At 48.0% G+C, this 27,922-nt stretch overlaps 3 protein-coding genes across 9 annotated transcripts in view; 2 read left to right on the top strand and 1 right to left on the bottom strand.

Moving 5' to 3' along the window:
- Positions 1-86: 86 nt before the first annotated feature.
- Positions 87-9,746, bottom strand: BYSL (bystin like). Its single transcript, XM_045498183.1, has 7 exons — positions 9,381-9,746; positions 5,767-5,929; positions 3,328-3,466; positions 2,845-2,978; positions 2,114-2,274; positions 1,844-1,946; positions 87-1,329 (listed from the first exon to the last, which is right to left on the bottom strand). The coding sequence occupies exons 1-7, from the start codon at positions 9,643-9,645 to the stop codon at positions 984-986; spliced, it is 1,311 nt and encodes a 436-aa protein (XP_045354139.1). The 5' UTR covers positions 9,646-9,746; the 3' UTR covers positions 87-983.
- Positions 9,747-9,902: 156 nt separating this feature from the next.
- MED20 (mediator complex subunit 20) lies at positions 9,903-21,829 on the top strand. 2 transcript variants are annotated; one of them, XM_045498202.1, is made up of 4 exons: positions 9,903-10,005; positions 13,270-13,424; positions 17,882-18,135; positions 19,977-21,829. In XM_045498202.1, the coding sequence occupies exons 2-4, from the start codon at positions 13,280-13,282 to the stop codon at positions 20,190-20,192; spliced, it is 615 nt and encodes a 204-aa protein (XP_045354158.1). In that variant the 5' UTR covers positions 9,903-10,005; positions 13,270-13,279; the 3' UTR covers positions 20,193-21,829. The 2 variants fall into 2 exon arrangements, with proteins under 2 accessions (XP_045354158.1, XP_045354157.1); XM_045498201.1 differs by lacking the exon at positions 9,903-10,005 and adding an exon at positions 10,068-10,197.
- Positions 20,353-27,922, top strand: part of USP49 (ubiquitin specific peptidase 49) — a 92,601-nt gene continuing 85,031 nt past the window's right edge. For 2 of the 6 annotated variants that reach the window (XM_045498177.1, XM_045498176.1), the window contains exon 1: positions 27,602-27,656. The gene's annotated coding sequence lies outside the window, so the exon portion shown is untranslated. Of the gene's footprint in view, positions 20,467-27,600; positions 27,657-27,722; positions 27,850-27,922 lie in introns of those variants that run through there. The other 4 variants (XM_045498171.1, XM_045498175.1, XM_045498170.1 and 1 more) reach the window with 4 other exon arrangements.

The raw sequence follows: 27,922 nt of genomic DNA, 5'->3' as shown, positions 1-27,922 counted from the left end.
CCCTGCACTGTTCAAGGGTCAACTGTGCTCAGTTCTGCTGCTGGAGCATGAAAGCAACCGTAAAAATCAAGTGGCTAGGCACGGCGGCGTCCCAACACAACTTTACTTATGGACACTGAAATGTGAATTTCATAGAATTTTCATCTCTCACAAAATATTAATTTTTTCCTAACCATTTAAAAAATGTAAAAATCATTCTTACCTCATGGGCAATAAGAAAATGGGCATATGACTCTAGTCTGCCAATCCCTGGTCTAAAACTTTAAATTAGCCAAGAAATTTAGAAAAACTGTCTGGTGGGGACTCTGGATCTACTCCTTCCGGGGCCTGATTTTCTTCTCTCTGTAGCCTCAGTTTCCTCTAGGGACTTTCTCCTGCAGCAATCCACCCACAGAAGAGACAGGACCATCTTTTGAACAACCTCCAAAGTAGCCTCTGCCTCAAGTTGAAGGCAGAGGATGCCTCAAGGAGCTAATACGGTGGGTAGGGCGTGGAGACACAAACTTGTAGAATAAGGAGATGGGGGTATCCTCTGTAAACTGGCAAGAATCCATTCCTCGACAGGAACAGAAGAGCTTCCCTCCAGCTAAAGAGGGAAAGCACAAAGATCTCCATCGATCACATCAAAACACAAAAGTTCAATAAATACCTGCCTTTGGTTTTTATCCCCATCCCAGTGACTTGACACAAGAGCCTGAGAAAAAGAACCTATTCCAAGCCCCAGTCAGGGAGTGGGGATGCTGGCATGTGGCATCTCAAGTCACGTCTCACAACCGAACAGGGATGAAGGCCTAGGATGGAAGAAGGGCCCAGCCAGACCCTTAATCCTCCCTGTCAGGTACAGGGAGCCACAGATGCCTGGGACCTCTCTCCCTGCCCTGATCTGGGACTTCAGCTGTAAAATCTCAGTGTCCCCAACAGGGATCCTGGTGTCCCCCCCCCCCCCCCCCCCCCGCCCCTCAGACCAGGGCGAGTAACTTTCCTCACTCCATGGTGACAGGAACGTCTTCCACGTCTCGGGGCACTGCACTCTGAAGTTCACGCCTGATCTCAGGGGACAGCTGTGGATGGGGCTGCAGCCGGAGCAGTTCCAAGAGGGCCTCCTTCTGATCTGTGGCCAGGTCTGCCTTGTAGCGCTGGACCAAAGTCAGGAGGCACTGGTGCCAGAGCACGGGCAGTTCGCGCCTCTCTGTCCGGAAGCCCAGGAAGTGGAAGACCAGGGCGTCCAGCACCCGGTAGGGCAGTGCGTACTTCTTATCCAGCAGCAGCCGAAGGAAGATGCTGTTGGCACCGCTGTATTCCATCTCGGCAATTTTCAGCATGGCTGCACTGGTGAGGAAGGGTCAGTGGTGGGGGAGATGCTGGAGGCAAGATCCGCCCTCTCCCCTGCCTCTTCCCCTCCCCTCCTCTGCTGGCCCCTGCGCCGTGCCTATTCCTAAGGGGGCCATCTCAGGCCTCCTTCTCACCTACCCCAGCTTCTACTCCTCGGCCTCAGTCACCAGCTGTATACACATTCACCCCAAATCCCTACCTCTGGTTCAGCCTGCTCGTCTCAGTACCTGGCTAGAATACATTCAAGCACCTGAAGATCTCCACCCCTAACATCCTTTCTTCTCATGTTTCCTATTCGTTCGTTCAACTATTTACTGTGGGGATCCTGTTTCGGGGGAACTTACATTCTGTTGGTGTAGTAATGCACCCAACAGCTTAAACAACCCACAGATCCAGGGCTGCTCCTAGCTCCTTCCTCACTCTGTCCATCCCCTCCAGCCCCAGTCCTGGGATTCTCCTATCTGGATGCCTCCTGACTCATAGTCCTCTTCCCCCCTCCCCCCAACACTACCTGGAGTGCAACACAGGGATGGAGCATTTGGTGATGATGCTACCCACGATGATGGCTTCCCGGAGGGTACAGGTGCCAGACTCACACAGTGGGATCAGGATCCCTGGGGAGGGTCAGAGGGGAAGGCACTTTGAGCCCAGGGTGAGAGGAGAGAGCCACAGCGGGAAGCACCCCCCACCCACCCGAGACAGTCATCTCCTGTCAGGCTTGTTGCTTTCACCTGCAGGCGCTCTAGCCCCTCCCTCTCTTAGTGGCCTCCCGGGTTCCCACCTTTAAACCAGGCTCCGGGCTTGAACAGGGCCTTCTTGAGTGCCATGTAGAGATGGAAGTTGAGTCGTTTGTATTCAGCGATGTCATCTCGTACCCGGGGGAGCAGGACAAGATTGTAGAAGCGCTGGGCCATGCGTTCCTTGAGGTTAGAGGCAAAAATCCTATTTTGGGGAAGATATGGGGGAGACTCCAGCTCACATGATAGCCCAGAGCTGGCATTTTAAATACACTGTGGACGGTGAACACTGGAGATTCGAGGGGTGTGCAGCAGTGACCCGTGTGCGCCTGCTACACCCACCACGTTAGGAAGGGAACGGGAGGGGCTACGAGGGGTACCTAAACGGAGTCAACGCTCTGTCCTGGGGGAGCCACAGCTCTCCTCTGTTCACCTTCCCTCCCCGACATGGGTTCGTTCTCTCCACCCTGGTGTCGCAGGGGACCCGAGCATGCCCAGGGAGCCACAGGCTTTGGAGGCCACTCTGACACCCCAGGGGCTGTGCTCCAGTAGTTATAAGCCTTTCTCCTGGAAACTCATCACAGGAGAGTCTCAACAGGGTCCCGGCCCCAAAACATGGAAACGGGAAAAGCTGGGAAAACAGTGACCTACAGAAGCACAAGACAGAGCTCTGGGGCAAAGCTCAAATGTAATGGCCAAGGCAGAGAAAGCCTGTCTCCCCACAACCAGCATTTACCTACAGACCCCAGGCCACCCGAACCCCCATCTACTCCACCTCGTGGCTTGGTACATGGCGGCTGCTGTCCAGGCCTCGGGCTCTGTAACGTAGAGGATCTGCTCCCAGTTGGAGAGTGCGGGGATGATCTTGAAGGCCTTGGGCAGCTTCCCACTGCGGTACTTAGATAACACCTGCGGAGGCGAGCGCAAATCATCACCGTCAATGACACGTGCGCCGTGTGCCAGGTCCCCGTCTGGGTGCTTTTCACAGATTAGCTCAATCCTCACAACAATTCTGAAGGGTATGTCATCAGCACCCTCATTTTCCAGATGGGGAAACCAAGACCACAGTTAAGTAATCTTCCCCAAGGCCACCAAGTCCCTGAGTGGCAGAACAGAAATCTGAACCCACGCACTAGGGCTCTTAACCTGCTCTTGGCCACCATGCCTCATTTGTACAAGACGTGGGCACCCAAACCCTTAGTGCGAGCCCACGGCCCCTGGGAGGGTATTTCATCGTGGCTCTCCACTCGGCTCTTACCTCCCGGACCCCTCTGTAGACCTCCAGAACCCGGGGGTCCAACTGCGGCATAGGAAAGCCTGACACCTCTGACATGACCGTCTCAACTTCCGTCTGCTTCTCGGTCAGCTTCTCCATGATGATGTCAGCCAGGGTGCGCCTAGGAGTAAGGAAGATGCGGGAGGGAAGCAGGGAGGGCTGTGGCCAGTCCAGGAAGCTCTACACTCCCCCCACAGTCCCTTGTGAGCTCCAGTACATCTGTGATCCCGCTGGGATGTGCGGCCCCAGTCTCCCTGGGTCTTACTGCCCACCACAGAATCCCTGCAGGGTGCAGAGGACCCAAAGGTCATTTGACCTGGGACAAAGCTGACGGTTGTGTGGAGGTGAAGAACCAGGACTCTGTAATCAGTCTGCCTGGGTTCAAATTCTGGCTCTTCCTCTCCCTACATGACCCTGGGCATGCTCCTTGGTCTCTCTATGCCTCAGTTTCCTCGTCTGCGAACCAGGGATAATAACAGTACCTCCTCATAAAGTTACCATAAGGATTACGTGAGTTAACGTGTGTCCAGTACTTGGAACTGTTGGCACACAGCAAGTATGTAGTAAGCGTTGCCTGTTTCAAACACATTCACCACTCGCCGATAATATGTTGAGGACTCTCCAATTACAAAATTCTAGTCTGACCTCTCTAGAGACACATATCAGTTTTTTACCAAGATTTCAAGTAGCTGGAGCCATTAAGGGGGTGGCTGTGACACAAACATCCCCTCAATTTAATTTACTAAAATTTATGGAGATATTTCTAAGAGTATGATGTTTCTCTCAGGTTCCTTCCACACAGCGCATCAAACATAACTCTATCACGAGAATTCACAATTACTGTCACAGTGTGCTTTGGTAAAATATTTTTAATTTAAAAAAAAAAATTTTTTTTTTTTCAACGTTTATTTATTTTTGGGACAGAGAGAGACAGAGCATGAACGGGGGAGGGGCAGAGAGAGAGGGAGACATAGAATCAGAAACAGGCTCCAGGCTCTGAGCCATCAGCCCAGAGCCTGACGCGGGGCTCGAACTCCCGGACCGCGAGATCGTGACCTGGCTGAAGTTGGACGCTTAACCGACTGCGCCACCCAGGCGCCCCTGCTTTGGTAAAATAATGCTAAGGTATTTTTAAAATGGCTCCTGTTTTTTCAACACCAGGCGCTGAAGCGGGACTTTCCAGATGTTATTCCATGTAGTCAGTGCAACATCTGATAGAAGTGTCATTACCGTCATTATTCAGACACAGGAACTGATACCCAGACAGGCCAATAACTCAAACAAGCTCTCAGAGCTCTCAAGTGGGGAGAGTCAAACCCTGGTCTTTCAGGTTCTAAAGTTCAGGTACTTTTATACAATACTGAGCCCCAAACTAAATGGGCCTCTGCTGAGTTCACGTGGCTCTGGATCTGCTTTCGGAAGGTGACAACCATCAATTCTCAAGACTGTCAGGAGCCCCTGTTTCTGGTAGCATTACTCTTTTATTTACTGCAAGCTATGAAATCATCCTACCCATCATGTCAGAGTGATGTGTTACGGGCGCGCCTCAGGGACTGTCAGTTAAGCTTCCGACTCTGGATTCTCAAATAAGCGACCACGGAACTTAATCATTCAGCTTCCCCGTCTTTCCTCGGTATTACCAGCAATGAGAGATACATCAGCCCCGAAAAAGCCCAAGAACCAAGAACAGTGTCATGTTAAGTGTCACAGGGTTGGAATGAACTAGTTGACGGCCTTTATCCTTTAGACTCCCCTCCCCTGGATCAAAATTGAGGGGCGTAAGAGTTTGATCACAGGAGCTTAAATGCCTGCATGTTGTGGAGCCACCATTTAGTATACACGACAACAAATTGTGCTTCTAACAGGAGGTGATTGTGCCCATCAGGGAACATGTGGCAATGTCTGGAGACATTTTTTGGTTGTCGTGATGGGGGAAAGGTCACCAATGGTATCCAGTGAGTGGAAGTCAGGCATGCTGCTAAACATTCTACATTGCACAGGATGGCCTCCACAAAAAAAGAATTATCCAGCTCCAAATGCCAATAGTGAGGAGGCTGAGAAACCCTGGATGAAATGAAGCTGAGAGCACGAAAGAGATCTGGCCAAGGAAACTGAACATAGCAGTAAGACAACTGAGCATGCCAAGACCAAAGGCAAAGAGATGGGTTGCCCCACAGGCCTGAAAAAAGGCCCTGCAGCTGTTTCCCCAGGCAGACAGACAGATGGGCAGGAGGTCTAGTTCATTCTCACTCAGATAGGTCCTTTGAAGATGGGCCAATATTGCCAAGTTGGTTCCCCACAACTAGCTATGCTCGGACCCTTCCCAAATGTAGGGAATCAAAACTGCCAGGACATGTGCTTCCCTGTGGAAAGCTGCCACCAGGACCCGACACCCCTAATCCCAGGCCACGCCAGCTCTACCTGGCAGGAGGGTTCTTGTTCATGAACATCTCAATGGCACGCTCATCCTCAGGGTCCACAACCACTTCTGCATGATGGCCTGCCCCTGTCATTGTGGCAGCCTTCTCCAGGGTGGGCCACTCCTCGTCCTCGTCATCTGATCCATCCCGCGGGACCCCTGGACCTAGAAGAGGAGATGAAATGGATAAGCAAGGCAAGCAGCGGCTGAGGGATGTAGAGGTCAATTCAACTTTACCCATGATGTGCATGCAGGCCTCACATGTGCTTGCAGCAGATACAGATGGGTGCAGTGGAAGTGATGAAGCGCCCGCTAGCTTCCTGTTCCCAAGGGCTTACAGTCTTTTCTTTTTTTTAATTTTTTTAAAAAATGTTTTTATTTATGTTTGAGACAGAGAGACAGAGCATGAGCAGGGGAGGGGCAGAGAGAGAGGGAGACACAGAATCCAAAGCAGGCTCCAGGCTCTGAGCTGTCAGCATAGAGCCTGACGCGGGGCTTGAACTCACGGACTGTGAGATCATGACCGAGCTGAAGGCTGATGCTTAACCGACTGAGCCACCCAGGTGCCCCCAAGGGCTCACAGTCTTGAGGAACAAAATGTACAAACGTGAACCAAGGAGATAGCGATGCCAACGAGTAACTGCTGACACGCTACACAGTCAGTCATATAGCAGGAACTATTCTAAAGACTGTACATAACTTTCCTAACACCAAGGGAGGTACCCTCGTTCTACCCAGTTTCAGATGGGGACTTGGAAGTACAGGAAAAGGAAAGTTAAGTAACTTGCCTAAGGCAGGTAGTCCGGGTTTAGATTATGCATTCTTCACCCCTGTTCTACACACATTGTAGGGCTTCGTGACAGGCCAAAATGAGTGGTAGAGACAAAATATACCACAGGCACACAGAAGGGGGTGAGAGCGGAGGATGGTTAGGCTCTGGATAGGCAGTAAGGGAGATGGAAGAGTGTGGTCCAGACCTGGGTAACAACACTGGCAGGAAGGCTTGGTTACAAGAGTATCTGATAGGCAGTAGCAAGAAATAAGATTAGATGGGTAAAGTAAAGCCGGACTGTGGAGGGCCTTGAGGCCAGGCAATGGAGTTCAGATTTCAGTGAAACAACCCATTTTTATAACTGATTCTTGGATGACTCCAGCCGGCTGGCCATTTGGAAAGGGATGTAATAGTCCACGCAGAAAAATAAAATGCTACACATGACCAGCTCCTTAAGAACAGAGGCAGCGTGTGACAAAAGCCAAATGGGAAAGGGGGGGTGCACCAGACGTTTTGTTTCCCCATGCTGACAAATCTCAAATCTGGGCTTGTAGGTAGATTTCCCTTTACCCCAGATACTAACTCCAGCTGCCTCCTGTATGGCAGCTTGGGGATGACCCACAGGCAATTCAAATCTGACCTGTCATCAACTGAACTCACTCCTTCCCTCCTAGGTCTACACTATAGGTCTACACTACTCACTGTGTTCCATGTCTAAGTAAAGAGCACTACCATCCACCCATTGCTAAGCCAGAACCTGGCAGGCCTGCCTCATCCCCTCCCTTCACCCCCAAGACACAATTACCAAGTCCTATTTAATTCTACTTCACACACTATCTCTCAAATCCTTCACAGCTTTGCCTAAGCCTAGATCAGCATCATTTCTTGCCCGTGTTAGTTCAACAGTCCCCTAACAGGTCTCCATATTCTCCAATAGCCTCCCAGTGTTTAGGATAGCTTTAAATCCTGAACACAGCCTCCAAGTCTTTTGTAGATTTGGCTCCTACCTAACTTACTATCATTAACCCATTCACTCAGCAAACACTGGGCGCCTACTATATGTGAGGTACTGTTCTGAGTGTTGAAAAAAATCAGTGTAAAAGAGAAACTTATGGGGCTTATGTTTTAATCAGGGAGATAGACGATAATAAATATCAAAAGAAGACAAGTGCTACGGAAAAAAGACATAGGGCAGGGCAGAGAAGTTGGGAGTGTGGAAACAGGGGAGAGGGGTGTGTTTCCATTTTTAATGGAGTGGCTAGGGCAGCCTCTCTGAGAAGGCGAAGAATCAGGGGAATTAGCCTACAGGGTTATGAAGACAGAAGGAATAACCAGGGCAAAAGCCCTAATTTACTATGTTTAAGGAACAATAAAGCCTGTATGGATGAAGAGGGCGAGGGGAAAGTAGAAGAGGCCAGACTGGCAACAAGGGCAGATCATGTAGGTCTCTGTAGTCCTCTAGCTGTTGAATTAGGAGTAGACTGGAGGGGGTATGGGAGACTAATGAGGAAGCTACTACAATGATCCAGGGGAGAGATTACGGTGGCTCAAATAGGACTGTGTTCTGAGGTGATGAGAAGTGATCTAACTCTGGATATATTTTGAAGGGAGAGTCAACAGGATTTCCTAACAGATCGGATGTGGGGAAAGAGAGGGGTTCGAGGTTTCTGTCTCGAGCAAATGGAAGGAAATCATGCTACTATCTGAGACGAGGAGGACAGTGGGAGAAGCCGGTTTGGAGAGAAGATCAGGATTTCTGTTTTGGACATACTGATTTGAGACGTCTATTAGACTTCAAATTGGAGATGCCAAATAGGCAGTTGAAATAGGAGAATCCGATTTTCACGGAAAAGATCAAGGCTAGAATACAAAGTTGGGAGCAGTCACCAAATAGAATATACTTAAACTGAGAAACCGACGACAGCAACAGAGAAGTGCTGTGAAGAGAAGAGGTCCAAAAACTGAACCTTGTGGCACATCAATAAGAGGGTGAGGACAAAAGAGGAGCCAGCAAAAGATGCTGAGAGGTGAGGAAGTAGTACAACAGGAATGTGATGGCTTAGAAGCCAAGTAAAGATGCTGAAGCCAGGAGACCAGTGTTCAACTGTGTCAAACACTGCTCTCAGGACAGATGAAAGATGAGATCTGAGAAACAGATTAAACAACTGGGAGGACCACACTTCCACCCTAATAAAAAATACTGACCATCTTCTAATTAGTTTCTCTTCCTCTTTGGCTCCTAAACGATATTGTTCTTTCTGCTCAGAGCACTCACCACTCGGTTTTCAGGTCTCAGGCACGAAGGTCATGCAGTCTGGGAAGCCTGACCATCAAAAGTAATGCTACTGTTATAAGAAAAGCTATGTTTTCGTTGTCGTGAAATGTATTATCCTAATAGTTGTCTCTCTGTTGGGCTAGACTGCAAGATCTTGAAGTCAGACACATGTCTTTCTTGTTTTCCTCTTTACCCAAACCATGTAAACTCCTAGCGCAGTGCAAAGCACAGGCTAGACATCCCACAACTATTTATAGAACAAATAGATAAATGTTAGGAGTTCTTTGCGGCGTGAGCAATTACTTCCTGTTGGTCTAACTTCGGGGATGCCCAGAAGCGAATACTTAAAAACTGCAAGTGGGCGTGGAGGGCTCTGACTACTCTAAATCTGCTCCAGGACTGGGGAAACCCTTTGCAAGAGTCATTACCTTTGCAAGGATGTAATGCGGACCCCTAATTTATTTTATTTTCTCATTCCAAACTCCTCCCTGCCGGATACCTTTCGGCCGTCTACCTCTCTTCCCCACAACCAACCACCCTATTCCTGGCACACACCCCCTGCCACTCACCCAACCGCGTGGTGCGCTCCCGTGGTGCTGCGGGCTTGTCCCCAGTCCCATGCTCGGCCTCCAGCTCCTCCTGCTGCTGCCGCGCTTGTTGCAAAATCCGTCGGGTCAGCCTGGGCCCCACGTACTCTTCCTCTTCTCCAGTCCCGCGACCCCGCCGCTTTTCCCGGGACCCTGCTCGCACCGCGTCCCCAGCCAGGATCTGCTCAGCCAGGGGCGCATGTTTTTCCCGACCTGCGGCTCCGCGAGCCGCCTTGAATTTGGGCATTTTCCCGGAAAACTTTGCCGGAAAGGTTCACACGTGGGGCCAGAGGAAAAAGCCTAAAGTGCGCTTGCGCAACGAACTTCCAGCTCCCAAGAGGCCCCCCCCCCAACCGCCCACGGAGTTCACGGCGCCACCTAGCGTTCGGAGGCTAGGATGCCATCAGCGCCGCCACACCCCCTAAAAGAGCTCACGGGTCCTGGATCTGGACTTCCGAATGATCTCATTGCACTTAACGCTGGCTTCTCGAAGTGGTGGCAGTCCGAGCCATGACTTTCTACCTTCATGGATCTAGGCCTTCTGTGCCCAGCAAAACGAGAACTTGGAGCTGGGAGCCAGGACGTCACCGGAGGCGTCACCCAGGAGGTGCCTAGACCCGCCCCTGTTCCTCGTGAGCGCGTCTGCTGGGCGCTCTGTTTTTACGTCATTTCCGTTGCACTCCCTCGGCCGAAGCTTGCGTTGGGGGGGTCTTCACTTAGTGTGGGTGTTTGGAGAACGCTGCGAATCAACTGTTTGTTCCTGCCAACCTTGCTGGTCCGATACCATGGGAGTGACTTGGTAGGACCCCAAGGGACTTTGTAGGGCGGCGTTTGGGGTCGGTAAAGGCCCTCGGAGCCACCCGGGAGGAGGAGCGGGACCAGGGTCTGCCGCCCCGCACGAGCTGAGCAAGATGTCTTCGGAATGTGTGGGTGAGGGAGACACTGTAAGGGCTGCGGTTTTTCCGGCCTTGTTTGCTTGGAGATGCTCCGGTGCTTCCTGGAAGGCGGCAAGTGAAAGGTTTTATCCCAGGAGCCCATCGGTGGTTGTGTACCTCCTTCCCTTTTTCTTCCTTCCCATGAGGCCATAGGGCTGCCCGGAGTGAAACTTAAGGGTCGGAAATAGGATGTACGGACTAGGACTCAGTCGGCCGGCGAGGCTGGAGGGGGTGGGGGACAGGCCACGGGGAAACCATCTTTTTTTAGGTTTTCTCCTGCTGCTTCCTACAGCCGCCTAAGGCAGTTAAGACCAGCCCGTGTCTGGTTCTGGTGTGGCCGTTTTAAGCTAGTGGGTCTAGAGAAAAAGCTGCTGGCAGTTAGATTGGGGTTCAGGCGCGTCACCTCTTGGGGATCCGTCTCCCTCTGTGTTTAATTACACGGTCTAGTTTTTATGGACTTTTTATCTCTAACATGATATAATTCAGGGTGGCAGAGGAAGGTGTGGGCCTACTGCTCTTGCAGGCCTTAGTTCCAAAATGCTAGATTTCAAGGATTGCTTTGTTTTGTTTTGAATATTTAGTATTAGCATCTTTCCAGTCAGAGAGAGCTGGAGGTTAGGATATCTGAAGTCAGTGGTTGGAAGCTTCTTGCATAAGAGCCTGGGGGAGACCACTCTTTCCTGCAGCTCAGGTTCTTGTCGGTTTGTCCATGACGTCACCTTTGTTGTTTACAGTGGACATCATGAACCTTTTACAAACCCTCTAGTGCAAGGGAGATGTGTGAGGAATGGAATGAAAAGTTTGTAGCATAATGGCTTGGAACCCTGGGAGCCCCTGTTCTTTCAGTAGAAGACAGAAGGAATGGGCTGTCAGTCTGTTGGGACCCTTAATCAAGTTTTTCACACTCCTGGGACTTCTGACTCCCCCCATAATATCACTTTTACAATGTTTCGCAATAAGGCATATCATCATCCTTACTTATGAGTGCTTTTTCTGATGGAGAGTAGTGACAATTTTTAGTTACAGGACTCCATTCTTATACCTTCATTTAAATTTTTTTTTTTCAACGTTTATTTATTTTTGGGACAGAGAGAGACAGAGCATGAACGGGGGAGGGGCAGAGAGAGAGGGAGACACAGAATCGGAAACAGGCTCCAGGCTCTGAGCCATCAGCCCAGAGCCTGACGCGGGGCTCGAACTCCCGGACCGCGAGATTGTGACCTGGCTGAAGTCGGACGCTTAACCGACTGCACCACCCAGGCGCCCCTCTTATACCTTCATTTAGTTGATCATAATGTAGTATCTTCCAAAATTCAGTAACGTGGTTTTTATATAGTTAGGTACCACCTGTACTATTTATTAATGTTTTCTTTCGAATCCATTTATTTTCCTTAAAAATATTTTTAAATTTTTTTTTTTCAGCGTTTATTTATTTTTGGGACAGAGAGAGACAGAGCATGAACGGGGGAGGGGCAGAGAGAGAGGGAGACACAGAATCGGAAACAGGCTCCAGGCTCTGAACCGTCAGCCCAGAGCCTGACGCAGGGCTCGAACTCACGGACTGCGAGATCGTGACCTGGCTGAAGTCGGACGCTTAACCGACTGCGCCACCCAGGCACCCCGATTTTCCTTAAAAATATTTTAAAAGGCAATTACAACCCTAAGGAAGCAGTCTAGTATAGCACAGACATAGAGCCAGCTTGCCTGGCTTTGAATCTTGGCTACATCAAGCTATGTGGCCCTTCGCGAGTTACTCAACCCCTCTCCACTTCAGTTTACTCGTTTGTAGCAAGGAGATAATTAACAGCTCATCTTATAGGGCTTTTGTGAGGGTTCAGAGTTAATTCATCTAAAGGCCTTTGGGAATGGTCTGGCACATGGTTTGTGCCTAATGATTGTTACCTACTACTCTAAAGGGGGAGCCAGTTTTACTTACCATAGAAGGAAATCTTGAACATTTTTATTTCATTGTTTGGATTAAATTTGTGTACATACTGTTGCCTCTCATTCCTAAAGATTATACACTTGAGGCTTGCTTTCTCTTTGATCCTGGGGCTGTTGAAAAGAAGTTGCCAATGACAGAAATGTTCTATAACAGCATTGTCTAATACACTGGCTTCTAGTCACATGTGGCTTTTGAGCCTTAGAAACGTGGATAGTGCAGGTGGGGAGTTGAATTTTTAAAAAATTTTTTTATTAAAAAATTTTTTTTTTCTTTAACATTTATTTATTATTGAGAGACAGAGAGACATAGAGCGTGAGCGGGGGAGGGGCAGAGAGAGAGGGAGACACAGAATCTGAAGTAGGCTCCAGTCTCTGACCTGTCAGCACAGAGCCCGATGCGGGGCTCGAACTCACAAACTGCAAGATCATGACCTGAGCTGAAGTTGGTCGCTTAACCAACTGAGCCACCCAGGTGCCCTGGGGAGTTGAATTTTTAATTTAACTTAGTTTATTAGTTTCAGTGTAAAAAGCCACGTGTGGCTTGTGGCTACTCTACTGGACAGCGCCCATTCAAAGTGTTAGAGACTTGGTAAAAACATACCCCAAATTGAGGTTTTCCTGACATAGTCAGAACTGAAGGAATTGCGAAGGATGTTCTTTTCTCATATGACTTAATGTTAGGGAATGCTCAGTCTGTGTGCCACCTAAAACCCCTTGAACGTTGGCACACGTGTCACACTTGGGAAAGCAGTGTGATAGGACGTTCACTGCACTGGTGTGAGTGTCCTTAGACCTGTGCTGTAGTTCTTAGTGGAGCTCTCAGGGACTTGAGCCTCTCTCTCCTTGTCTTTAAAATGAGAAAGAGGATCAGGGTAGGTGGTCTCTTAAGGTAACTCCTGGCCCTGAAGAGCTGTGAGTCTGTGGGCAAATGAGTGGCTCAATGAGTGCACATGTGCTTCTGGATACTGATGATTGGGTCCTCTCCCTTCTAGTGTGTCCCAGATGCCTGTGGCTGAGGGCAAGAGTGTCCAGCAGACCGTGGAGCTCCTCACCCGGAAACTGGAGATGCTTGGGGCAGAGAAACAAGGAACATTTTGTGTGGATTGTGAGACCTACCACACAGCCGCCTCCACTCTTGGCAGCCAAGGTCAGTGAGATGCAACCTTGGCTTGGAGTTGATTGACATTCGGGTTCACTGAGTTCTTTATGCTCTTTTGCAAAGGGTGGTATTCTCGAACATGTGGCAGACAGTGTTTCTGAATTCGTTAATTCTTCGTCCTTCATCTCTTATATGGGCCTGTGTTTTGGTGTTTTTGCACTTCTCACTTTTAGAGCTGCGTTTCTCGGGGGGATTGGTCACTGGCTAACTGCCTCTGCATCTAATCACCTGGGTTACTTGTTAAAGGTGCAGAGTCCTGGCCCTGCTTACTGACTGGACTGGAGCTACAGGTCTCAGTTACATTTCAGCCAGCTCCCTTGAGGATCATTAAGCACCCTTTTAAGTTTGAGAAAGACTCCTTTTAGGCTCAGAAGTCTTTGTATATGATTCTTTCACAGCTTTAGAGTGTTTAGAACTTTCTACAGAAAGGCTTTCTGATTCCCACACCTAGCTAGTAGTCTTGGATACCTCATTGGCATAACCTTGACCGGTGAATCAACTTTTATTTTAAATATATTGAGAGGTTAGATGGACTTTGGATGATTGGTGGTGTTGGTAGAGAGACAAAGAGAATTTTTTTTTTTTTTAAGTTTATTTATTTATTTATTTTGAGAGAGAGAGAGAGAGAGAGAGAGAATATGCAAGTGGGGGGAGGGGCAGACAAAGAGGGAGAATCTCAAGCAGGTTCTGTGCTAACAGCCCTTTGTGGGGCTGGAACTCACGAAATCGTTAAATCATGACCTGAGCCGAAATCAAGAGTCAGATGCTTAACCACCTGAGTCACCCACTGCCCCAGGAGAATCTTTGAATGTGAGTTAGGGAACCTGGGTTCTCTTAGTCTTGGCTCTGCAGTTACTTGACTTAGGACAGTTCCAAAGCACAGTGATTAAGAGCCTAGATCATGGAACCAGAGAACTGAGTTCTGGTCACATACTAGCTGTAACTTAGGGAACTCCCACAACCTTTGACTGTTGCTGTGCTGGTCATTTGCCTATTTCTCCATGGATCCATTACCCTCACCTCCCCTTCAAACATTTGCTGGCCCCTTTTTAGTTACTTTTGGCCAGTTACTGCACTGGGGAAGGTTAGAGGACAGAAGAAAGGGAGAGCACAATATCTCCTCCTCTCCCTCTGCTTTGGGCCGTGTCTCTGGATCTCTGGCTGTGGCAGTGTCTCTTCCTTGGTTTTAGCTCCTGCTGGGTGGCCTTCTTGTCTGGCTCTAATGACAGCACATCTTCTCTTTCTCCTTCCAGCCTTAAGGATAGTAGTACATCCCTGTGTTCCTAATATTTGGGCGGACTTACCATTTGTTTTTTCAGTTTTTCCAACCCCTGTATTTTGTTCCCTGTATTAAATCCCTTCTAATGAAACTATCTGCTATGGGCTCTGTTTCTGTACCTTCCCAGTACGTTTCTGTCATTTGTACAGTGAAAATATCATAGTACTGATCTCCTAGTGTTGTTGTGCTAATTAAATTAGTATCTGCAAAGCACTTAGAGCTGAGGTTGTAAATGTAATAAATATTTGATAAATCAGAGCTCTATGGAGTTTCAGCATCAATAAGATCACAGTGTTACTATTAGTTTTGCCTTCACTAGGAAGGATGTAGGAATTAAAAGAGAATTGTTGTGAAAGCATTTGGAAACCAAAACATTTGTGCATAGATATAAGATGGCATACTATGTCGATGACACTACCTGTTATGGGCTTTGTTTTCCTAATCTGACCTTTACTCTTCAAGGAGGTACAGTCTAGTTGGGGAGAGGACACATTCGTGGCAGACAGCGGGGTAGAATGGAAGGAGCAATAAACTTAAGGTCAGAAGGCCTGGATTGGAGGTCCAGTTCTGTTCCTTACTGGCTCTGTGCCCTTGGATCACAAGTTCTCATAGGGACCAGCATTAACATCACCCAGAGGGCTCAGTCACAACTGATTGCTGGGCCCCTCCAGGGTTTCCCACTCAGTAAGCGTGGGCTGGGACAGAGAATCTGCATTTCCATTAAGTTCCCAGTTGGTGGTGCTGCTGCTGCTGGTCCAGAACCCATTAGCTTCATTTTCCTTGTCTGTAACAGGGGGACAGTGACACTGGTTCTGCTTGCTTCACAAGTGTGTGCAAATACGGAAATACTCTGTTGAGATTTATTTATTTATTTTTTTCAACGTTTATTTATTTTTTTTGGGACAGAGAGAGACAGAGCATGAACGGGGGAGGGGCAGAGAGAGAGGGAGACACAGAATCGGAAACGGGCTCCAGGCTCTGAGCCATCAGCCCAGAGCCCGACGCGGGGCTCGAACTCACGGACCGCGAGATCGTGACCTGGCTGAAGTCGGACGCTTAACCGACTGCGCCACCCAGGCACCCCTCTGTTGAGATTTAAAACATGCTATTGTCAGGCACCTGCGTGGCTCAGTCGGTTGAGCATCCAACTCTTTTTTTTTTTTTTTTTCTCTTAAATGTTTGTTTATTTATTTTTGAGAGAGAGCGGGAGTACAAGGGAGGGGTAGAGAGAGAGGGAGATGGAATCCCAAGCAGGTTGTGCACTGTCAGCACAGAGCCTGATGCAGGGCTGGAATCCGCGAACCGTGAGATCATGACCTGAGCTAAAACCAAGAGTCGGATGCTTAACCAACTGAGCCACCCAGGTGTCCCGAGCATCCAACTCTTGATTTCAGCCCAAGTCATGATCTCACAGTTCATGAGATGCAGTCCCTTGTTGGGCTCATCACTGACAGCCAGGAGCCTGCTTGGGGATTCTCTGTCTCCCTCTCTCTCTCTGCGCCTCCCCTGCTCTTGTGCACGCACTCTCTCAAAATAAATAAACTTAAAAAAAATTATTATTGTTATAAACAACTGGCAGTGCCTTCATTAAAAAAACCTCAGTTGACTGTCAAAATATTTTCAAGACAGTAAGAACACTCTCAGACTTACATAGTTATGAATTAAGTACTTACAGTGAGTTTGCATAAGAACAGAATGACAGATCAGCTTTGGATGTCTTTTTTTTTTTTTTTTTTTTGGTCCTTTTGGAGGGTTGAAATGTTTTGCACTGGATTTAGCAGGAGGTGAAATGTATGAATTGGCAACAAGCAGTGAGGAGGGATGTGGGGGGAGGTTGGCGCAGGGCCCGAGTTCCGGAAGCGGCAGCAGAGTAGAGGCCTGTATAGCGGCCCCTCCACCCCATCTCCTCTTTTCCACTGTTAAACTGTCATTCTTGTCTAGAATATCTTTCCTTCTCAGTGTGGCTGAACTCTATCCTGTCTTCATAGGGTACGTAGTCCTCTTTTCTCCATGAACATGTTTACTGCTGACTCTTGCCCACTTTGATTTCTTCGGGCTCTGTTCTTCCTTCCAAAAAGACTTCTGGTCTATTCCACATAAGCACTTTGGTCTTTCCCCTGTTGCCAGTGAGAGTGTCAGCTTCCTGAGGCCAGCTGCTATGTTCTCTTAAACCTGCCTTAAATCTCTTAAACCTGCCTCTTAAACCCTAGCACGATGTTGGGGATAGTTAAGTACTTAATAAATATTTGAATAGGTAAGTCTTAAATACTTGGGATTGTCGTTGGCTACCCATTGACTCTTGTAGTATATAAGGGGGGAGTGGATCTTGCTTTCCGTTTCTTAGTTAACCAAATATATGTAGCTTTCCTTCCTTCTTGCAGAAAAATCTCTAGTGTAATCAATGAGAAAGCTCATTTTTCAGAAATTGGAAGGGGTGACTGGGGCTCGAAACTAGACCTTCTGATTCCAGATCCTGAGTTCTTTCTGCAATTGTGCCAATTGCTTCCCAAGTCAGCTGATATCTTAAAGTACTCCCAAGGGTTCATCAGTGCCTTCAGGGTAAAGTCCATACTTCCTGAGGCTTGGAAAACAAGACTTATCACAGCTTCACTCTGGCCTACCTTTCCAGCCTCAAGCTCAGATCCTCCCCTTTGCTGCTTCTGTGGGGCCACCTTTGTATCTCAGGGAGGAGGCCAAGGGAGGAAGGGATGGACAGAAAAGAGAGCATTTGCTTCATTTGGTATACTCAGGTGTTGTTAATTTTACTCCATTGTCCCTATTCTGCAAGAAATGATCATACAGAAGACTGTATGTGAAGTCTGTGTCGGTCATCGATCATCATCATTGATCATCATCATTAAACATCCATCTGTGAGCCCATCCCTCTTAAGAACTTAACTAAACTGTTAGCAGTTGCTATCAAAGTTCCCTTGTGCTCCTCACGTTTTCTGTGGGGTGAGGTTTTACCACGTGCTGCCTTGCCTGCCGTTCGTCTCCCTTCCTCTCTGCAAAAGACTGTTAGTGAGGGGAATCCCCCCTGCCCCATCTCCTTCCAAGATCGCTGAGGTAATGGCACAATGCCATCTGGCCTTGTTCCACACCTTTGACGCTGTCCTGGGGTTTGCAGATGAAGGTCTTGATGCCGATAGGATCTCTGTCCCTGCAGGTCAGGCTGGGAAGCTGATGTACGTGATGCACAACTCAGAGTACCCTTTGAGCTGCTTCGCCCTCTTTGAGAATGGCCCTTGCCTCATTGCTGACACCAACTTCGATGTGCTCATGGTGAAGCTCAAGGGCTTTTTCCAGAGTGCCAAGGCTAGCAAGATTGAGACCCGGGGTACCCGTTACCAGTACTGTGACTTCCTAGTGAAGGTGGGCACAGTTACCATGGGGCCCAGTGCCCGAGGCATCTCCGTAGAGGTAAGACTTTGGGGAAATAGCAGTATGTGTTAAAGGGCTCTGTAGATTTCCACATCCCTCTGAATGCAAACAGGTGTTTATATTTCTCCCTGATCCCTGTCTCCAGGGCAATTTTTAGCCTTTCTTTAATCATTCAGGCTGTGGCTCAGGGTGGGAATGGGAAGCTGGGGGTCACAACAGGGAGAAAGCTTAGGAAGGCTGTCTTGCTGGAGAAGGGAAGGGATAGTCAAGGGAGACCAGTGAATTGTGATGTGGAGGGACTGGTCACCCATCACAAGAACTGGAGCAGACCAGGACAAGTTTTGGTGCAGGTAACTTTTGAGAGGTGGGCCCTAAATCGTGTGCCTGTACACCTCTCCACAGTACCCTGTAAGATAAGTCTGGAAGGCTGTGTAGCATTGATGAGCCTTTCCTTTTGACATGCTGTCAACTTTCATGATGAAAAGAGGTGTGTGTGTGTGGTGACTTCATCTCTGGGGTATATATTGAAGATGACAAAGAGGGAGTGTGGCAGTAGCTGGCTTTGGGACCAGTGAAATTTCTCAATCTGTTGTGCCCAGCACTGTGTGAGATTAAAAAAAAAAAAAAAATAGGTAAGCTACAGGGCTTGCTTTTTGAAAATGTGTAATTTAGTAAGCTAGCGAAGCTGAAACACACAAACTTTTTATTAATTGTTATCATTTATATTTGAGAGAGAGAGAGAGAGTGTGCTTGAGTAGGGGAGGGGCAGAGAGAGATGGAAACACAGAATCTGAAGCAGGCTCCAGACTCCGAGCTGTCAGCAAGCCCTAGAAGGGGCTTGAACTCACAAACTGTGAGATCACGACCTGAGCTGAAGTCGGACACTTAAACGACTGAGCCACTCAGGCGCCCTCACACAAACTGTTTTTGAAGTTAGTCTTTAAGAAATGCCATAAAAAAGGCCCAGATTGCTCTGGGAATTCAGGCCAATGAAAGCATTGACTTTGGGGATTGGGATGCTTTCTGCAAGAGTAACATGCAAAGAGGGACTTAAAAATGTAGAGATGTGGGGATAGTTAAGGCCCACAAGGCATTCCAGGTAGCATAAAGGGCCTTAGCAGGAATTACTACTTTGATACTCCAGGGACCTCTGGGGCCAAGATTTCCTGACCCCTTTCAGCTTGTGATACGCCTTGGATTTGCTGAGACCCACTGGGAACCCACTGTTCACTTCTCCTTTATGTTTCCAACTTTGTGGTACAAATACATCCCGGTTATTTCTTTCCTCGTTTCCCCTTATGTTACTAATTATTTTTTCTGCCATCTGTCTGGTGAAAAATTAGAAGAAAGGAATGAGAAAGTCTAAGATGTATAATCTTTGGCCCCTGTCACATTTTTTGGGAAACTACTTCTTAGGGTCAGGTGGGGTCTATCTTGGGAGTCATGTTTGGTCTTGAAAAGATTTCAAATATGGCTATCTACTTTGCACACTATGGATATACACACACACACAGACACACAATCACACTCACACAGACATATTAAACACATTTTCCTGAGCTCTCCTGGGATTTTCATGCAGCATACCAGAACATACAGTTCTGAGATCACCAGAAGGGGCCTGGGTCTTATGGGTTGGGCCGTGGCTTGGTAACTCCCAAGATGAGAATGTCTGAGATGCCTAAAGGGAATGATGCTGGGTGTGTCGAATCCCTGGTGTTTGGGTTGACTATTTCCTATGGATCAACACTGTGTTACAAGGTGTTTGTCTTTTGCTGGGGTTTGGGGAACATGGGAGCAGCGTGCAAGAGGTGCAAGAGAAGCAGGAGACCTTGTCCTTGCCCTCACTTACCTTTGTTCTCTGTTCTTTTGGTCTCCAGGTAGAGTATGGCCCCTGTGTGGTAGCTAGTGACTGCTGGAACCTGCTGCTCGAGTTTCTACAGAGTTTTCTAGGCAGCCACACACCAGGGGCTCCTGCAGTGTTTGGGAACAGACACGATGCCGTCTACGGCCCGGCAGACACCATGGCCCAGTACATGGAACTCTTCAACAAGATCCGCAAGCAGCAGCAGGTGCCCGTGGCTGGCATTCGCTAGTGGCTGGCAGCTGCCCAGCTGAGCTCTGCCACCAGGGGGACTACACAGGAGGAGCAGGTGCCGCCCCCCAGAAACCCAGGGCAGACATGGAAGCTTCCCTCCCTCTTCCCAGCTGTGACTTTTGTTCTGGGGATTTGGACTCCCCTCCCCTGACCCTCACACACAGCCCCCCAGCAGCTGCTTCACCCCACGCCTTACTGGACTTGGCCTGTTCTCAAGAATGGTAATTATGAAGAGTGGAGAAGTGTGGAGCTTTCCTGCTTTAGGGGAAAAGGTAGGACAGGGCTGTCCCTGCCTAGTGTTGGTGGGGAAAGCAGTCTGTATCTCCAGCTGTTGAGGATTTGGCCGGGGCCCGCAGTGGACAGGCTGGGCCGGGCTGTAATAAAGGCCTCTTCCTCTACTCCAGGGATGCGGTTGGGCCTCTCTTGGAGAAGGAGTAGAAGGCATAACTTAGTGTGATGGCTATCATTTTCTGACCTGTTTGCTGAAGTGAATTGTGAGTTGACTTTTCTAGGGTGTTGCCTGAGTCCTTGGGAATCTCCCTCTGACATCTTTCCATTCTGTCGCGAATTAGATTAAGCCACAGGCTAAGCTGCTATAACAAAGAGAACCAAAAGTACAGTGGCTTTTAGCAGAAGTTTATTTTTTGCTCTTCAAATAGTACAGATGTAATCAGATGGTCCAGGACAGATTTAGCTGTACAAGGTCACCAGAACCTCAGCTTCCTTCTGTCTTGTTGTTCAGTCAGTCCTGGGTGTTGACCTTGCCCTCAAGGTCAAAGCAGACTCCTCAGCTCTGTGTCTACTATACACCAGGGAAAGAGAGAACAAAGCAGTTTCTTTTTAAAGGCTATGACCTGGAGTCTCTCAAATCAGTGTGGCCACACTCTGCTGAAAGGGACGCTGGGACACAAGCCCATTATTTGGGTGGCCATGTGTCCAGTTGAAACTCAGGAGCTTCTGTGACTAAAAGATGAAGGAGCAAATGGATGTGGGGGCCCAGTCAGGGCCCTCTGCTATGTGGAGCTCAATGGATACGCCCAGGAGTGGCTTTGGTTGCTATTTTGGAGAGCACCCCGTGTAACTAAGCCATTTGTTTACAAATTGCATTGGGATAGGGCTGATGCCAGAGTCACTTTCGTGTTTAGCTGGCTTAGTCACCCTGGGCAGTCAATTCTGCGCCCCTCACCTAAGGGTTCACAGTTTCCTGAGCTCTTTGTCCTCATCTCATTTGAGCCTCCAAGCTTCTCCTTTGACTTACATTACCTGCTTACCCGACTCCTACCACAGAAATGTTCAGTTGGGCCAACATTGATGTATCCAGTCAGGGACGGCCTTAGGACACATGTTACTGTACATACTACAGAGTTGTCCCCAAGGATGCTGCCCCTCATTGAAGGTACCAGAGAGCCATTATTTCAGATCTGAAGCCTCTACAATAAGAATTAGGTAGTGGTCATGTTTCCCTTTTAGCTTTGGCTGGCAGGAAGCTCAGTTTAACTTTGAAACTGCAGGACCTGCCATCTGCATTTTTTGTTCTCCTCCTCTGGCTTTTTTGTTTGTTTCTTTGGTTTTTGCTTCTTTAAATTGAGGTATGTTTTAGATGTCATTTACCCACAATAAAACGCATAGATCTTCTGTTTTTGGCCTTCTGATTTATATTTGCTCTTGTCCAGCTTTATCTTTGTATTTCTCTGTAGGCTATCTCAAATCTTTTTTGAGATAGCATTTTGAATATAATGTATTTTTTTTAACTTTTTTTAACATTTATTTTTGAGAGACCGAGAGAGACAGAGAACAAGCAGGGGAGGGGCAGAGAGAGAGAGGGAGACACAGAATCTGAAACAGGCTCCAGGCTCTGGGCTGTCCCCATGAACTGTGAGATCATGACCTAAGCTGAAGTCGGATGCTCACTTTATAAATGAGAACTTAAATGCAGCCAGTAAATGGAGATGCGATATTTTGGGGTTTAAATCTGATGTTTTTCTTTCTATACCAGCCTGTCTTCCTAAATCTCCTTCCTTTGCTTCCAGATGCTTTGCCGCTCTCCCCATCTGTAGCCACCCCCAAAAGAACATAAACTGGGAAATTTCTGGGACCCTGCTAACATGTCACCTGGGTGTGTACCTTTGCCAGAGCCATGTAGGAATCTGCTAACCTCAGCTGTCAGAGCTATGCAGGGCAGCTGTAGGGCTCCTTTGGTTTTCCTTTACCATGAAATGGGGAGGTGGTGGCTCCCAAAGAGGTCACGCTGAGATGAGGCTGGAGTTGGGACCAGACTTCTGACTTGGGACTCCTGGCTACCACGATATGTCAAAGTGAGGCACCTGGGTGTCTATGGTGCCATGTCATTCCTCCAGTGTATATTGGACAAAAGCAGAACTAGCACTTTATTCCCTGGGATGAGGTTCAATTTTAAAGAAAGAGTCCCTTTACAGGAACCATTAAGTTCTTCCACAAGTGATGCCTGCACATGGCAAGATGTGTGACAGCAGAAGGCAAAAAAAGCAGAAGGGATTTAGGGAAGCCCGTATTCCACTTGTGTCTATTCCATCTCTTGTATTCGTTAGTGGTTCCTGCCCTGGCTGTGTTTTCCGTCGGGCTCCTGTGCTGTTGTGATTCTCTGTTCCCCTGTTCCCAGGCTGCCTTCCGCTTGCTTGCTTCAGATCTTGAGTACCAAGTGGTCATCTTTCCTCCACCATCTATTGGTGTCCCTGCTCCACTGAAGGAATACCTAGAGACTGACCACTCCTCTCTTCCGCCAGGTCTGCCCCAACCCGGTGTGTCCAGTATTCATTCCTGAGGCTCCAGGAGGAGGTAGTGAAATTCTCTCCAAATCCTGGATGGTAAGGGGAGCAGTTAGAAAGTCCCACCTAAGCATGTCCTCAGGTGTCCAGAGTTGAGACTCTGAGAACTTAGGAAGGGCAATAGGCTGAACATTTTCAAGATCTGGAGCTAGGCAGGACTGATATATGGCCTCACTGTCTCCCAGGTGCACACCTGGAATTCCCAATATTGCCTTTCCCCTGTCACAGTCTCCCTTTCTATACCTGCTGCTGTCTGGTCTCCATGGGCTGCAGGCCCCAATCACAAGTGCCATGTGGCATGGCTGAAACCAGTTGCGTTACAAGTGTGGTCCTCTCCTGGGGGTTGGTGTCCTTGGACTTTGAGCAGTCTCTTCTTGAGGGTGGACTCTCCCCCAAGGTAGAGTTTCTGCCATTGTGTAGAACATTCCAAAATCAGTCTGTCGGGTTACAAAGGACCCTTTAGCTCACCTAGTTTGACCATCGTTCAGGACTCAGAACTTTACATTATCCTCCCAGAGTTCATGCAACCTTGACTTGGCCTCATCTAGGGAAATCCCTTCCCTGTATATTTATTTCATCTGTTTTCTCAGTGACTCTGAGACAGAAATGGAACAAAACAGAACATACCTGTCCATTCCCTCCTGGATTGTGGAGACTGTATTGTGCTTAATGAGGGAGTTTATTATTAGTGCTGGAATATGAGCAAATGATAACTCTGAAGTAGCAGTACTAACTTCCAACAGCCTAAACCCCCCAAGGGCAGTCCTGAGAGGCCTGAGATGCCTTGAAATCAGACACGGTTTTGTGTATATATATATGTGTAGTTCTGGGGGACTAGGATTTATAGGGTTCGTTAGAGTATCTCAAAGATCTGTGGTCCAAAAAAGGATCTCTAAAAGAACAGCTTTTGAAAGGAAACATGAAGGCCAAGGTAAAGCAGATGGGAAATATGTCCTGCTGGCTTATTATGTGTAAGATCTTCCCCTGCCACTTGGATCTCTCCTCTGAGGTCTCATCCAGGGGTTTCCCTCCTTCATTTCATAGACCTTCAGGCCTTTCGGTCAGTCTGGGAAGCAGGACTGTGCCTATTCTTACCTTTCCTATTGGTTCCCCATTCTCCTTTTGTCTCTATGTACACATGCACACAACCTTTTAGAAGTGGGTAGGAGTGAATATGTATGAAGAATCTTTATAGCTTTCTCTGTGGCCCCAGGAGTTACTCTTCCATTATAACACACTCTGTGGGATCTGAAAATTATTCTGTTGTAATGGAATTTTGGCATAATGAGTATATTTTCATTGTTCAGAATGATGTGATTGATGAAGCAGAGAAATAGTTCCTCGTCTCTGTGATGAAATTAGCAAGTAAAAAAAAGTTCTTGGAACTCTTAGGGCAAAGATTCCTAACTCTCTTGCGTTCTCTGTTTTATTTTCCATCACATTCCTGCCCCATCAGATGACATAGACCTGTTTTTTAAGGTTAATATGAATTCTGCTGAAATTTCTTTGGGGGCTTTAAAAAAGAGAATTTAGGGAGCACATTTATATATCCTAGACTGTCCCAAGGCAGAATTCAATATTAGAAATCTTTTGTTGTGTAGGAAAAGCAAAGCTAGGGATGTGGAGGTGACGGGTATTCTGAGGCAACTACTAAAGGAGAGAGAGCACCACTTTAGGACACAATTGGCCCGGTGCTGGCCATAGGACTGTTCTGAACTTACCAGGCAACTCCAAGTCAACTTGGCCTTTCTGGGTCTTATCAGTAAAGTGGGAAATAATGATGCCTACATTCCATGTTTCATAGGCTTGTTGAGGGGCTCAAGGGAGAATAGATGTCAAAAGCTTTGTCGGCAAGGAGATGCCCTTTCTGCATTAGCGTCTTTGTAATGGTGCTGAAGGTACTGGTGTTTGGTTAGGATGGCTAAGATGGGATGTTATGGGGGTGCCTGGCTAACTCAGTAGGAAGAGCATGTGACTCTTGATCTCGAGTTGTGAGTTCAAACGCCACATTGGGTATAGAGATTACTTAAAAATAAAATCTTAAAAAAAAATAAAAAGATGGGACGTTATGAGGTCATACTGCTTGGTGGCAGGTTAAAATTCTCCCCCAGTGGAAAGAATGCTATTACAATAGAGAATGAGCAGTGAGGGAGGGTCCCAAGAAGGTATACGTAGTACAGGTATATTTTTTGTAGCCAGATCAGCGAGCACAGTTGTGTTGCCCATCTCTGGAGCATGGAACTCTGTTTTTAAAATTTATTCACAGTGATAAGATTTTACTTGTTCTTCTACAACCTGAAGGAAAAGAGTCTCTGCTTAGGAAAAAAAAAAAATGTTGAGGTACAATTGTCTATATACTCTTTGTGGAACACATCCATCCCTGTTTCCCCTCGGCTCCCAGGTCTTAGTTGTTCCTGTCTCTGAACTGTTTTTGTGTCGTACCATGTGTGTTGTGATCACATTTCATTACCAGTTGTGCCTTTAATGGAGGCTCAGTGCTCCTGATTCTATTTTGCATTCCTCATTAATGAACCACTGAAGCACTTAACTCTGAAGCTACACTAAAACCTTGTTAGCTCTGCTGCCGAGCCTTCTCATATTTGAATATCTAAAATAGCCTTCTTATTTCTGCTTCCATCTAATATACAATTCTCAAACTTTTTAGTCTCAGGACTCCTTGACACTTTTAAAAGTTCCAAAGAGCTTTAGTTTATGTCTATCTATTGATAGTTGCCTTATTAAAACTTGTAACGAGGGGCGCCTGGGTGGCTCAGTCCGTTAAGCATCCAACTCTTGATTTCAGCTCAGGTCATGAGTTCTCATGGTTCATGAGATTGAGCCCCGCGTCGGGCTATGACTTCCAAAATGAAATGAGTATTATTTTTTTCAGTGAATGAGTGGCAGCGAAGAGTACTTTGACTGATAGCATAATTGAGTGCTATTGACTTGAAATGTGCTCATTTTTGCCCATTGTTACTTTTGTATCATCAGTGCAAATACCATAGTGGTGACAAAAGCAAATAATGTCTTATTATGAAAACAAGTTTGGTAGGGACCCTGTGGAAGAGTCTCAGGGCTCCACAGGCCACACTTTGAGAACCACTGATCCAATACATGCTCAGGGCATTGAGAATCTTTACGCCCTAGACTATGCTATTTTGAGAACACCCTTTCCTTTGGAAGTCTTAAGTGGCTCCGAAACCTTTCACTCAAAAGCACCTATTACCCATTAGGCACTTTGTTAAGGAATTAACATTGGATAAGATACAACCTAATCTCCAATAATTGGAGGGGGTTGCAGAGTAAGGGGAGAAAAATTGATAATTGAGTTACAATGTAAGGTAAGAATTTTAAAAAGAAATTAAAGACAACAAAAGGAATGCTAAATTTTAGGTCTTACTTTGAGCTCTTGAATCACATGGCAGATCTTCACCAAATCAAATCAATCAAGGTCCTTTCCTTCCATCATCAAACCTCTTTAAAATGTCCAGGGTAATTACCTTTGAACACGTTTTTACACTTAAGCACGCTTGGCTGCAGACATTGTGGTTTCATGCTTACACATGCACTCGCTGTTTCTCCCTTCTTATTTTGTTCTTTAGCTTTTGTGCTTCTCTACTTCATATTGACAGGTGTGCAGCCTTGAACCAGTGTAGCTGATAACCCATGTTTATTTCTTTTCCTTGTCCTTCTATTTACATGTAAGACTTTACCTGCTTTAGCCTTGTGTTGGGTGATGTAACCGTGTTGGTGTGTTGTTTGTAATTTGTGTGTGTGTGTGTGGGGGGGGGGGGTAACGTCAGAACAATGCAGCCTCTGGAAGAAGCCTTTTTAGAGGCAGAAAAGCCTAGTAGAAATCGTCGCTGTTGTTTTCTTGTGGTCTCCGTCCCGACAATCTGCTGAATTTAAGTCTTTGGCTGTGAACCTCTTCCTTGGGGGATTTCCATAAAACAGCTGGGTCCCGCCTGGGTCATCAGTGGCAAAAGTCAGACACGTGCTCACTCGTCTGGGAGCCAATAGTAACTTTTGCAAACGCTGCCTCAGGAAACCCCCAAGTTCGGAGGCGGCTTCTTTCGGAAAGGCACAGTTAGCAATAACTTAGTCTTTTAACATAACAAAACAAAAAAGGAGACCAAATAGTGAGAAAGGTTTCCCCCCTTGGCAGTGGGGACAGATGTTAAAGGAGCTTCAAAAAATGTGCGGGGAACTAATGTAGAATTCCTTCACTGCTCCGCGGGCTGAAGTGCTGTGGAGAAGGGGGCGGAGATGGGCTCGGAGAGTCGCTGGCCCTTTAAGGAGGAGGGACAGCCTTAAGACTCTGTACCTTTAAGAGTCTCTTTGTCTGGAAACCTCCTTATTTACCCTTCTGTGCTTCAACCAAACTTCGACCCGCGATTCACAACGCCCCTCTACGCCGCCGCCCGTTACGCCAGGCTCAAATTGGCCGCACGTTGGTGGCTAACCCTAAACTTTGCGCCCGCGGCGCGAACCCTCGGAGAGGCAGTCTGTGTCGTGGTCGGGGCCCAGCGCTGCGCCGTTGGCGCAATGCGGGGCCCGGGGGCGGGGCTCCGACGGGCGGGCCAATGGGAGGGCAGGGGGCGGGGCCGGGTTCGGTTGTCTCGCGCCCTGGTGACAGCTCGCGCGTGCTGATGATGGCGGTAAATAGAGGGGGGTCAGGGAGGGGGCGGAGGAGGTAGGGAGGCAGCCAAGGGGGTAGCTCCAGGGGGTGGGGGGACTGGGACCGGGGAGGACGCGACGGCCAGGGAGCCCATTCTAAGACTCGGAGGCGGGGACAGGAGTCTCCGGCACGCTGGCCCTCCCCTTTAAAGAAGCCAAATCCTCACACACCGGGTGAGGGGCGACAAAGGCGGCGCGCGCCTTGCGGGCGGGAGGAGCGGCGGCAGGGGGCGGGACCGCGGCGCCG

Source organism: Leopardus geoffroyi, chromosome B2 (assembly GCF_018350155.1).
Source record: "Leopardus geoffroyi isolate Oge1 chromosome B2, O.geoffroyi_Oge1_pat1.0, whole genome shotgun sequence".
Taxonomy (NCBI): domain Eukaryota; kingdom Metazoa; phylum Chordata; class Mammalia; order Carnivora; family Felidae; genus Leopardus; species Leopardus geoffroyi.
The sequence above is the reverse complement of the archived record's forward strand: the minus strand, read 5'-3'. Positions and strand labels throughout refer to the sequence as shown.

Coding starts and splice junctions, on each gene's coding strand:
- BYSL (XM_045498183.1), bottom strand. CDS start 9,645: ATGCCCAAATTCAAGGCGGCTCGCGGAGCCGCAGGTCGGGAAAAACAT. Junction 3,467..5,766: donor AACAAGAACCCTCCTGCCAG/GTAGAGCTGGCG, acceptor CCTTACTCCTAG/GCGCACCCTGGCTGACATCA. Junction 1,330..1,843: donor ATCCCTGTGTTGCACTCCAG/GTAGTGTTGGGG, acceptor CTTCCTCACCAG/TGCAGCCATGCTGAAAATTG.
- MED20 (XM_045498201.1), top strand. Junction 13,425..17,881: donor CTCCACTCTTGGCAGCCAAG/GTCAGTGAGATG, acceptor CTGTCCCTGCAG/GTCAGGCTGGGAAGCTGATG. Junction 18,136..19,976: donor CCCGAGGCATCTCCGTAGAG/GTAAGACTTTGG, acceptor TTTGGTCTCCAG/GTAGAGTATGGCCCCTGTGT.